The sequence below is a fragment of the Amia ocellicauda genome, chromosome 4 (genome assembly GCF_036373705.1).
Source record: "Amia ocellicauda isolate fAmiCal2 chromosome 4, fAmiCal2.hap1, whole genome shotgun sequence".
Classification (NCBI taxonomy): Eukaryota; Metazoa; Chordata; class Actinopteri; order Amiiformes; family Amiidae; genus Amia; species Amia ocellicauda.
In genome coordinates this window covers 44,246,978-44,260,337 of record NC_089853.1, presented here as the reverse complement: position 1 = coordinate 44,260,337, position 13,360 = coordinate 44,246,978, and the positions used below count along the sequence as shown (strand labels likewise).

At 41.4% G+C, this 13,360-nt stretch overlaps 1 protein-coding gene across 3 annotated transcripts in view; it reads right to left on the bottom strand.

Moving 5' to 3' along the window:
* LOC136748584 (protein NDRG3) overlaps positions 1-13,360 on the bottom strand; it is a 51,244-nt gene that overhangs the window by 17,678 nt on the left and 20,206 nt on the right. For 2 of the 3 annotated variants that reach the window (XM_066702456.1, XM_066702457.1), the window contains exon 3: positions 10,893-10,925. In XM_066702456.1, the coding sequence (XP_066558553.1) occupies positions 10,893-10,925 (33 nt within the window). Of the gene's footprint in view, positions 1-4,025; positions 4,277-10,892; positions 10,926-13,360 lie in introns of those variants that run through there. The other variant, XM_066702458.1, reaches the window with a different exon arrangement.

The following is a 13,360-nucleotide window of genomic DNA, read 5'->3' as shown; positions in this document are numbered from 1 at the left end:
ACTCAAAATACATTTTCTTTAAACATCCTTAGCTTTTTTAATCACTACAAATTAATGGCAAAAAAAAAAAAAAAAAAACATTTGCATTTTCAAGAACATTAACATCACATGTATCTCCCTGTAGTATGGTATAGACACCAGTGTCTGAATTATAGGATACATCAAGGTTAGCTGCAAAACAAATGTGCCAATTTTATTGCAAATTTGGCACTTTCTGAACCATAACCACTACCACATTAGGGGCAATCTGGAAAAAGCTGATGTTCTTGTGGCCACAATGAGATGCCTTTCTGTTCTCTCTGCGACCACGATTTCATCCTGTCTAGATTAGAGTCCTTTTTTGAGGTTAGTGGTGACGAAACACTTTTCTCCAGGGGTCCAGTGCCTAGCTTCCTGCAGAGATCTTGTGCTCGGTACTCTATAATGCTAGACAACGTGCCATGACGTCCACCTTTAATCAAATGATCTTCGTACGGAAGTGTCCTTGAGCAACATTGCTTTAATTGCAAAAAACAACAATTCTGTACCTAGTCCACAGTCCACACTAACCTGAAATGCTCACAGAACCCAATACCATTTCTAAGCCAAATCCTAGATGTATTGCAAATGGTATGATGCCCAAAACAATAAATACATACACACAAAAAATGCGGATTACATGACTACAGGTTAAATCTAAATGTTAAATGTGCTCTACAGTCTCGATCAGGTCACTTATGGAATTTTATTGGTCCCAGAGCCTCACCCCTGTTTGATAATATTTTTATCACCAATACTAGAGCACACACTGCATCACAGTTTTGGTAGACAGACCAACATAATCTCTTCCAAACAGCCTGGGCGTGTCACATCAAGCACAGAGTTATCTCAGTAAATTGGAGCCAAGATTAGGTGTCAAGATACAAAAAGGGAGTAATTTGCTTCAGTCCCACACAGGAATGATGGGAGAAAATCATGACAGTATCTCACTGCTTTGCAACAGCATCACTCAGAGAAGGACAGGCATTGGCTGTCTGGGTGTGGAATTGGATTTTTACTTTGTTCATTCTAGAACACATCCAATTTTAAAGTACATGACGTTCAAGGGAGCACTAAAGCCCTAACACAAAACAAAATCCCAGAAATGTCAATTAAAAATGCATGGCAATAGTCCTTCCCGAGAGAAAAAACTGCATCAGCAACCACCGCATAAAGAACGCATGTGTCCAACAGCGTTTGTTTGCAGATACATTTAAAGATAAAAGAAAATAACCAGAGTCCTAAGTGCCGATACAAAAAAAACATCTTTTATCTATTTGCAAATATATTTTACCATCTCTTTTGTACATGGAAGTACCTCCTTCACGCCTTGAAGAAATCATTTTCCTAGTCATTTAGTCTAGTCAGTTTGCATTTGTAACCTCACATTGCGACAGATGCATTATGGCTACAGTGGATCGAAGAGGAAAATTCCCTGATGCTCAGTTTCAGCTGAAGGCAAGGTTAGCAGTGACTGGGATTCACAACTAAGGGGTGGCACAACTGCATTGCTCTAGCAGTGGCTGCACAGTGAGTTAGCATTTCTTCAGACCCACCGCCCAAAGCATCTCAGCCCTTCTATTATTTAACAGTGTAAAATTAAGGGGCCCAGCATGCTGTTTCTACCAAGTCCAGCCCGAACAAAATCTACACACATAGTGTTGCCTGCTGTTTTTAAAACTATTAATTTAAAACAAAACCACCATTAAACAACCAGGTCCAGCCAAGACTAAGAAATTCCTAATCTTGGAAGATGCTTCATTACAACAGCAACAGCAAGTAAATCTTAAAGGTAGATCAACCAAAAAACAACAAAATCAAAAACACACACACACACACACCAAAATCTTCCTAACATGTTCTCAAAGTGCTCTGTGGCTTTTCAAAAGTATTACCAAGTTAACACCTGCAGGATTAACATTTTGAAAACTACGCACAAGTGAGAAAATATAGAACAGAAAAATGAAAAGGGGGGGGGGGGGGGGGGTTGGCTTCAGCACCCTCCTCACTCAAGGACCAGAGTAACTGAACACCCACACCTAGGACTCCCCACCTGGGGAAAGACCTTGTGCATCTGAGCCCAAGCTGTGGGCTGCTTGCGTCGCTGTGATGGTTTTGCTAAAGGGAGAAGCTGTGTTATAAACAGGCTTGGGAACTACCCCTTTTTTTGTCGACCACAATTGCTGCAAACATCATTTATTTTGTTGCAAAAGCAAGGTGCCCTTGCATTGTGATCAGCCACAGAGTGTTCTGCAACCAATGTTTGCAAATAAAATAAAACAAAAGATTTTTATTTTTTTTAAGAAAGTACACCCAGACTTGATTCAGAAAACAGTATACAAAGTGAATGAACAAGGACTGCTGCTTCAGAGACACCTCATGATACAACATGGACATGATTCTGCTCAGTCAGGGGATGGATGTTCAGGGCATTCAGTCTGTCTGGGGCTGTCCAGCCATCTTTAAAAGTCTCGCTGAATTCACGTGTGGCCTTCGATTTAACACCTTTTGTGCGATTTGGTATTGTAAGAGGAAACACTGTCAAAAAAATGTACACTCTGGATTTAGAGTATGAAATATAGGTATATATGAAATGGAAAAAGCAATAAAGTAAAAAAAAAAAAGCCAGCAACAATATATCACAAGTGTTATGCATGAATAAGTCAGAGAATGGTGAAGAATTAAATTATGCAGAACTTGTTTATAGAGGTGAGGATGACATGGCAAGGAAAGATACTTCAAGAAAGATAATAAATATATATTTATGTTACAGAAGTCTCGACAATTAAAAAAAATATGAATGCTTTCAATACTCCATGAGTTTCTCTTATCCCAGCCATAAGAGATATGAGGGTGTCCAATTTCACTATAGAAGTACCACATTTCTTCACAAAAGTGCAACATAAAAACCTACATTAGATAACACAATACACTGGTCTACTATAACCAAAGCCTTAAAAAAATGCAGCACAAGGTGGTGCAAGGTCATTAAGTGTGAAAATGGCAATACTTTTGATACACATGACACAAACATCGGCCTAAGCCTGGTGAGATTTTGAAGCCTTCAGTGACAACTTGCTTTTCTGTGGGGGGCAACAGTGACAGAGGCAGTCAATCAGGGTGTCTCATGACTAGACAAATCAGACTGTAAACATGCAGATACTGTCCCCAGTCACTGGACCCCAAGAAGCAAAGAGAAACAGCAACCTCTTCCTTGGAGTTAATATTCAGCTGAAGACTGGAGAAGCTGCCATTGGTATAAACAATAATAATCTAAATCACTTTACAGAGCTGAAGGGAAATTAAAAAAATATACAGGAAAAGATAAGACAAATCCCCCCTATATACTACTAATAATAAGGAAGGAAACCCATCTAGCTTCTACCAAGTTAGTGTGGCAGGCATATTAAACTAACAGCCTTAACAAAGACAGGATTATGCAAAGGAATTAAAAGAAATACAAATTCAGCTGATAATTGTTGTTAACTCCCATTATTCACACCATATGGCGCACTGTTCCTAAATCCTGTTAGCGCACAAAGGAATCTAACTGTGCCCACTGTGCAAGGAGAGATGTTGATTCCTGTGCAGAAATGTGTGTCACCACTGCAACAGTGAGGAGGTTAAAGGCAGTTCTGCATGAGCCCATCCCTTTTCCTCCAGGCTGCAAGATCTGTGCGCTACAACTTCTCATTTTCCCCACAGTACCAGGGCCTAGATGACAACAAAAGTGGTCTTTCAACCCCACCAGCCTCTCAATAAATAACCCCGTTCTTCGCAAGCTGCTTCACTCAACAGGCACATAGACACGCAGGGTAAGATAATAACCGTCGCACCTGGATTAATCGGGAGCCGCGTTCCTGGCTGTCTGTGACCAAACCCACAGGCTGCAGCCCATTCGGTTTGCAGGCAGCTACCCTGTTATTAAGCACATTCTGAATGAATGACAATTAAACCAGGAGAGGAAAAAAACAACGCAGTCGTGTTTGGCGCTTCAGCACACTTACCACTTCGACTACGGCACATGCGATGGGATTTAGATCTAAAACGGCTGTCATCTTGCACTGAGGAAGGAGCCTGGAAACAAAATCTGCCCTGTCAGCCGAGAAATAAAACTAGTGAGTTCCCAGCAGTGTGTCCCTCCAGGAGATGGGAGGAGAGAGTGCGAGAGAGCAGAGTGAGTAAGAGAGCGAGAGAGAGAGTCAGCCAGCCAGCCAGCCAACTAGCGAGCCAGAGAGAGGTGCAGCGCGAGAAAGAGAGAGAAACTGCAATTCCCACTTGGTAAGCACAATGCGTCCAGGGGCTGTCTGGACTGTGTGCTGCTCTAATTGGATTTAAGAAGGTCAGGTGAGCTGGAGTGCTGTAGGCCCACAGATTCAGAGGGTGGGATGTGCGTCTCCCCCACCCCCCGGATTTCCGGCATGCTGGCATCACAGGAAATGCGTCTCTTACGTGCTCCTTTCAAACAGGATCAATAAGGTCTGTCTGGCTTTGCTGCTGGGGCTTGGACAGAAGTGGGCGCTAAGCAGCTCTAATAACAGATGTCACGTTAAAATACACCCAGGAAGGAAAACAAAACCCTAATGTGTATCGCTGGTTTGAATCAAGACCTCACAACATTCTGCACGTCACTTAATTCTGTTGCATCACGCTGCAGCAGTGTTTGTTTTTCACTGCGGTCCTCTGCTGAGCACAAAGTGAAATATTAAAGAGTCTGCTCACAGGCGCTGTGGAGAAATACTTCCAGACTGTAAAGATTTGTGGGTGAGAGGGTGATGGTACATTAATATTCTGTAAATCAGTAAACTGATCTGTATTTCAGCATGGGGATTCATTTTTATACCTCATTCTAACTTGATTTGCTACTTAAAATAAAATAAAATGAAATGGGTTTTTGTTAGAAATGAAAAAGATCCCAATGCAGCCTCATAGAAAGAATACAATGACTAGAAATTGGCTTCCTTCAATTTGATGGAAGTCACACTCAACAGAAAAGATAGGAAACTTACATCAACAGTTTCCTAAAAATAAAACATAAAAAGGAAAAAAGCAAGCAATACAATTTTACAAGCAATGGACAGAGGATAGTGTTGCTCAAGATTAGACAAATTACTTTTGTCATTTTATTTTCCTTTTCTAACAAATTTGGCACAACCCTGATAATTGGGCCTTAACAACACACCCCATCCAGATTTACACAAAAGGGTATAAAGCCAGTAGAATTTAAAAGAGTGGAAAAAAAAGCTTTTTTCTTGTGGCTTTCAATGAGGATTAGCAGGAGGCTGGGGCCCTGCTCTGCTGGAGCTGCTGGCAGTAGGTCTCAATTTTCTGTTCCCATGAATTCCAAGATATTCACAACAGCAGATCTTACAGTTAAAACAATACATGTATTTTAACAAGAGCGAACTTGGCCAGGAAAAACATTATTAGACTCTCTGTGGCCAACACTAAAGCAGAAAATGCATTTGATTAGGTTTCAATTAATTAAAGTTTAAATTACATTAGTAATGAGTTCATCTGTGAGTGTCTGATCTGCAACAGATTTGGTTCAGCGGTTGGTCCCAGAAATCATGACCATCTCTGTACACTGGCTATTATACATGGAGCACAAAGACTTCATCTGACAGTACCACAGCTCCTCCACCAGAGGCCAGCACAGTACACAGACATTTCAGCTGAAATCCTACACGGACAGGGCACTACAGCATGTGTGTGCCAACCCTGCCAGGCCTGTCTGTTTAATGACAGAAGGCACTGGACACTATGCCATGCCCCTGGTGTGGCACAGAGAGGATTATACAGCAGGCTCTGCTTCCGTGACCTCCTTACCAAAAGATCTATGGCCTACCAATGCCACGCCGGTCAACAGACAATGATTCACTACATTATAGGTGACTTTCATATATCTATACAGTGTTACATAGTCAGTTCAACACTAAAATATGAATTCCATGTTTGTATTCCATTATCCCAAGTCAAAAGCAGATCACCATTATTCCTGGACTATTTTGCCTACAAAGTAACATTCAGAGATTCATGCTAACTGAGGTCAGGGGAAACCTGCCTTAACTGAAAATAGGTCAGAGTCAGAAGTTCAGACAGGAAATCACAAAATGCTATTGTGCTGCAATAATCTTCTCAATCATTAAAATGCAGACAAAATCTAATTCTACAAATGCCACAACTCATTGCACAGGACAAGAATAATTTTCTAAACGGCACACCCATGTAAATAAATATGTAGGGTAGGTCAAGGGAGAAGCCCTCAAATATCACGAAACCTCAGGAACTGCTGTGCTGGGGAATCCAGCTGCTCAAACTCCATTGCTAGACCTCAGCACCGACACTGACATTTCAAACCCAAAGGCCATGAGCAGAGAAATCCCACCACCATCAACACAGGATACACCTGCTCGAGGCTGACATTAGGAGGACTCCCTCAACAATCATGTCTGCACTGACTTAACAGGTGACTTTCCCCAGAGTCTCCTCTGTGTCAAAGGCACCATCTGTACCATTCGCTCTACAGCTTCTGTACGTTGTAACTGCGTGATCTTGCAGCAGTCTGTCTGTGGTGAGCGTGATCACTGTGGGCACAGGTGTATCCTGTAGCTTCACCAAAGGGATCAGTCAACACAGACTCCCCACGCTCCCCCCTTTATTTCATTCAGTAAAATTTAATTTTTGGTTACGAAACTTCAGCTGCTGCGTCTGTCACTGGGGAATCAGATGTCTCGCAAAAACCTGACGACACAAGATGAGATAATTGTACACTAGCTGACTTTATTATTGTTTAGTTGTGGTTTCTTAAAAAAAAAAAAAAGCAACAGTGATGAAAAGTATTGCAGATGTCGAGTCCGAGAATTCCCATTTTTCTAATGCAACCAGCGCCACTGATATAAATACACAACAGTCAAGGATCTGCAGACTGCAGTTCTCTGGAATCAAATATAGAGGGCACTCTTGAATAAGTATTTATATAGATAGCAAAGGATGCAAATCACACACAATTCTATTCCATAACAATTGTGCTATTTTTGTGTTGTATAATTTTAAATTGCATATTTGTCCCACATTAAATGTTCTGTTTATAATATACAAGTCTCATATGTCTGTGTGTGTGGGTCTGTGATGGTTCAGTAACATTTCTGGATGATGTCCAGGCCCAGAGAGGAACAGATTGTTGCCAGCAATAATAATCAGCACCTACATTTGGACTCTGCCTCGTCTGTGCTTTAACTATTTTCGAATGATGAGACTTAATTGTTTGTGAATTAATGTTTTCAGAACTTGGGTCACGTGTAATACGTAAAAGATCTCTAAAATGTCAGAGACAAATTTGAGAATCTCTCCTCTCTCTCTCAGCCATGTTTTCTGTTGGCTCATCCTTTTGCTGTACAGTGAGATGCCCCAGCATGCACAGCCCCCCGATCATGTTTATAAATAGTGCTGTCAATGCGAGGACTGTGCTGTCCAGCAGGCTGATAATTACTCTGGCAGATTGATTTAATCTGCCTCTCGCAGGCCTGGCCAACATCTGTCAGCGGGGGCCTGTCCTTCAGCTGATTATCTAGGGCAAAACCCTGCAGGCTGCCCCTACAGGAGGGCACTGGGCCACTGACACCAAGCCACTGACCCAACAACACAGCCTTGAATATCCCAAAACATGATACGCAGACTAACAGGACCCCTCAGCAGAAGAACACGCACACCTTTCAGTGTAATCTATAACAAAGACTACATTTTGGAAACCAGATCTGAGGAGACAAGGAAAACATTGTAAATACCAAGGAGCTGATTTGCACTTCATTAGTTTCCTATGTAGTGGATGTTTTTGTCTCCTATGGATGGATACTTATAGACTTCCCTGGTATATGTCCCAGTTAATGTCATTTATTTATTTTTTCCAAGAAAATCACACAACTAGCTCAGAATTGACAGCAAGGACAAGCCAACTGTGATGCTCACAAATACCAATCAAAAACATAACAAGAAATAGCAGACTCATCTCTGTGACAATCATTAAAATATGAACATTACACCTTCATGTAAAAAGTTCAAATGGTGAATTACAAATAGCAGAGTTATAGAGGAATAAAAATGCAATTCAAATGCCTATACTACAGTTGAGACACCGTAAAAGACTGCCGAGCTTCACATTGGCCTCTCTGTGAAGGTTAATGGTAATACAAATTACCATTCTGATCAACGCATCTTCCTGAAAGTCATGTGCAGAATACGTCCTTGGTTCTTCTCACATCCCCGTATTCAACCATTTCATTCTAAGGAGTCGAGCACTGCATACAAATGTGTGCTTACAATGCCCCCTGCTGGCAGCAATCAGAGCTTCTCCAGAATTTGGATTTTTATAATTTAAACAGATCTGCAGCACAGAGAGGAGCTTGTGAGAGTGCATATTTAGATGCAGTGAAAACTACAGGTATTTTTAAATCAACTATATACGAACCTAGTAGCCAAGAAGGGCTTCCCAATACAGGGACAATGGTTATTTGTTACAAGTCAGGATTCAAATGATTTAAATCATCCTAAAACAGGCGACTGCTTTACATAAATTACGACACTGACTATGCACATTTCTTATAGTTTGCTTATGAAGAAATATGATTGCTTGCCTGTGCAGAGTTAGAGGCACTAATTGATTCAGATAGTGCAGCTTCATTACTCTTTTTAACACCCAAACTGCGCACAGAGTCCAAGTGGGAGCAGAAGCAGGCGCAGTAAAGGGAACGTGGTGCTCAGGGTCCAATTTGTTATAGAAAAGACACAGAAAGAAGGGTGAGGGCGGGGGATCACATTTGTATTCAAAATTGCTTTTGCTGGCAGGCCCAAACTTACGTGCAATAAAAAGTAATTTCCATTCCGAGAGTGAAACAGAAGGGATGGCTGTGCATTGAAATAGCCTCATCTCCCGAATCCCTGACAACAGTGGCTTTGGCGAGAGAGACGCTTTATGAACAGAACACCCTGCAGAGCTATCTCCACCATCTCAGACACAAAGCAGCCGTTAAAGCCAGCACCTTTATCTGGGCAGGTTCTCATTCACCCTGTCACAGAACATTGGACCACCAGCTCTGAGATTACTCGTCAGTGCTCAGGATAGCACTGTTTAAAAAGGGAAGGTTTTCTTTTCTTTTCCCCAGCCTTTGATTATTCGTTATTCCTTTGACTGACAGGTTTGTCCAAGGCCAATCGCATTCAAAAAGGGTCTGCACATTTTGCATAATTTAAATATTCGAGCAAACAAATCCATTCTACTACATCTCTCATGGACACAATAAATCAAATGCATTCAAAGATGAAGCAGCTACATTAAACCACTGCGGTAACCTGCTGTTACCCAGAGTGAACCCTGCAAAGGAAGGTGAAGTCTAGTCACCTTGAAAAAGGCACAGCGGCGAGGGAATGACGTTTTTACTGCGCTCAGTCTTACATCACTTCCAGAGCTGGCCAGCCTATGGAGAGCCAATGACGTTCAAGACTCATTAATTGATTCCCGCCTGGCTCCCTCGGGACTGTGGTGACAGTCTAATAGCTCATCTGGAATCACTGTCTTACCTGAGGCTGCTATATATAGCTCTGGCCCAGCACTGGGATTTAACACTGAGAATCAGATACAAGAGCTGCTTTTCATGTTAACCCCTTTTCACTGTCTGTTGCACCAGGAGATTTTTATATTTTATTTTGAAGGTTGCATTTGAAGGTGAAAAACAAGGAATGTATTTTTTGGGGGGTTGTTTATGTAAGATACATTCCTACACCAGCCATGCTTTGAAACCTTTTTGTGTCCCAATGGTTGCCTCCCTGTATTCAAATTCATCCCCATACAGTACTGTACACCACAGTTCAGGGGGAATAAAAACAAGAAGGGTGAAAATTTGTAGAATAAGACATTTCAGCACCAGCCAAGAATAAGTCTCCCTGTAATCTGCGAATGGAAACATTGAGCCCCATTTGTGACTGCTGACATTATGGTATTGATGCGTTTATAAGGAGCTCATGAGAGAACCAACTGTAATACAAGCAATGTTCATTAAAGGAAAAACAGCAGCCTGCCAACAGCCAGAATTACCAGTCCGTCAGTGTATTAATTAAATAGCAATGCATCGTTAATAAGCATACGTCAGGAATCTTGGCACATAGATTTCGGCAGCAACTCAACGAATTAGGTATGGCTTTAAATAGGTTCCCTTGCTGTAGCAGATGAAAGGTTCATTAATGTATTTATTATCTCAGTGATCCCCATTAAGGATGCCCAGCTTTCCTCACCACAAACTTGACTACCAGCCACTGAAACTACTGGCCACATAGTTCCTTCTTTCTCTTATTGAACCAGATCAATGCAGAGTCATTTGGCTGACGTCTCTCCCAATGCACATGATGTGGATTGAATTGTGCACCCAATTAAAACACTCTGCTACTGACTGACTGTACCGTGCAGATGCTTTTCACCCACCAGCAAGGATTGAATGTGTTTTCATTCAACCTACATTTTTTTTTTATTGCATACAAAGCATTACAGCATACAATTCTTTCACACAATAGGCAAACTGTGCTTTTCTCAAATAATAGTCTTATGACACACAGAAGCTGTTCAACAGATGCCATTTTGGTTTTATACTTTGTCTTATGCCCTGCTATGCTGTATATAGCTCTTTCTTGCTGTGCATTAAAATATACAATGTATAGTAAGGAGGGGTGACTCCTGCAGAGAAATGCTTTCTGTATCAGTAAGTTCTCAGAAACAGTTAAGATGAGAACTAGCCATTGAAATAACCCTGGTGTGCAGTACTTTTAAAAAGCCTAACGTAAATTCAAATCAAGAGCCATCAATCAGATAGGCCAGGCACACTCACCTGACAGTCGAAGTCTTGAAAATTACGAGTGTTCTGTGGAGGGAAATGGAAACACTGTCAGTAATCATTAAAACACTTCTCCCGTTTCTCTGGCCATTTTCTTCTGCAACTCTTAAAGGAACAGTTTTCTTAAAAAAAAAAAAAAAAAAAAAAAAAAAAAAAAGGAGACATTGTCATCATCTTTGTAACAGAGAGGGACAGCTTCCGACACCTGTTTTGCCCCTGCTACACTTGTGTCACTGTCCAGAGATGGAGTGTATGAAATGATCGCAGAATAATTAATTGAAGGAGGGTAAAATACAAACGAAAATCACAATGGATGTGTTCATTTATTTTTGCGGGTGATGTGATCTTGCAGGTTTTACTTAGAAGCTATGAAGCAAAAAGGCAGTAGGGGGCACAGCTGCACAGCTGTCATAGTGAGGAGTAGTTTGTGTGGGTGAAGGTATATTGAATATTTTCAGTCACCACAAACTGCATTATCAATGCTGTACTCAAAGGACCTCTGCTAAAGATGCAGGAGAACGATGAAGGGAGAAGGTCGGGCACCAGGGAATATGGGAGTTCATCTGGATGTGTCAATGATAATTAATCACTAGACGGTTTGAAGAATGAAGGGTGGGGAAGCCCATTGGCGTACTGTGCAACATGATAGGCTTGTGTAGATGATGTAAGAGTGAGAGAGAAAGCAAGCAAGAGTACAAGAGTGGAAAATTCCACCTCCCCCCTTTCCACCACCCCGGCAGAGACCAGTGAATTTTCAACCATTTTCCAAAACAACGCAAATAAAAGCAGACCTTTTAATTAAAACCCCAGTCATACCTCTGTGTGACCAGCTCAGAATACAAATCAGGGCAAATTAATTTAAGGCCTCAGAGCTCTCTCCCTCTGCTGCCAAAGAAGAGCAGCTGAAGAGATGCCCTTCAACAGTCCTGCCACTCACACAGTTTAATAAACACTCCCTCATAAGCAGCTCTTCGCAGATCAGCCACTAGGCGGTGTGCCAGGTTAACTTGATCTTCTTTCACAAGCAGGGAGGACCAGTGTCACCTTAATACCTAATGCTTTGTCTGACATTTTCTCAGCTTATTTATTTTTCTTGTATTCCCCCATACAGTCTCCCTGGCAACTACTGTAGCTACAGTCACCGTCAGACTGGGATTTAATTCAAATATGCACCATCCAACAATGGCAGACTCTTGTTCCTCGTTTGCAGCTTTGCCCTTGGTAGAGGTTTCTTGAGCCGACTAATGGAAATCTGCTGTCATGCACAAGCTAATTTTCAATAAGCAGGTGGGCTGATGGTTTGACTTAATCTGGGCCTTAGAGACTTGTGAATTATTAGTTATAGTGGGGCATCACCAAGGTGCATGGCAATAAACAAGAAAATCACAAGAAGTATCGGGTTAGCCAGGTGCCAATTGTATACACATTCGTTTTCAGTCACACTTGAGCTGATTATCTGCACTGAGAGAAACCAATCTGCTGTATTCTTCATAATATTCCTCTTGATTCTGAACAATCAAATCTCTTATTTTGTTTAAAAGGGGAAAATAAGAAGCTACTTGAGGTGTATAGGAGTGAAAGAGCCTAATTTACATCAGGACAATGCATCAGACCCATGCAAACTACATGAGAGATACTTCTGGGATTCAAAAAATAATCTTTGATCAGTTTGAAGTGCTGAGGCTTGTTTTTAATGTTGCCTGCCTTGCTGAGTGTAATATGCAGAGGAAGCTCTCCAGAGAAGTGTGCGATCTCCTCCCTTTGATCCAAGTGAAGAGCACCCTGGAGATATTGTCTCTCGCTCTCCCTCTCCCTCACCTTCCTGCTCATGGCTACAGAGACCCATTTTTTCTACTTTGGCCGAACAGAGTCATTGAGTCATTAATTATTTAGGCTCATAATAAGAACAAACTGGAAAAGGATATCACACCACCATTAGACCAATATGACCACAACCCTGTGCGTGATGTTTGTTCTGCTGATGTCTCCCGGGGCCTTAGTTCGAAAGTATTTATTTTGCTAAGAGTTTAATGAATTAATGAATGAATAAAATAACAAAATATATACCGCTTTGAACACATTCAATAATTATTCCACAGTACATCCAGCTTGTTATGCCATCATTTCGGAATCTTCTGCAAACAAATGATGAATCTCGTTTCCAAGGGTAACCTACATGGTACAAGACCACGGGAAGCCCCTGATCAATGAATACAGATTTTCATCTCCCTCCACTCTTTTAAAGGAGTTGCATTTTCCACACATGAAAATAGTCTGTGGCTCTCTGCGGGTTACAGTGGCAGTGACATCTCAAGATTGGTAACTCACAGACCATCCTCATCAGTTTTTTTAAATCCCCAAATCAAAATGGAGAAGTACACTAGAAGAGTTTATATATTTCAAATGTTATTTTCTTGTACTGTGTGTTGCAATACATACTATTCTCAACAGAACCCTGTAAT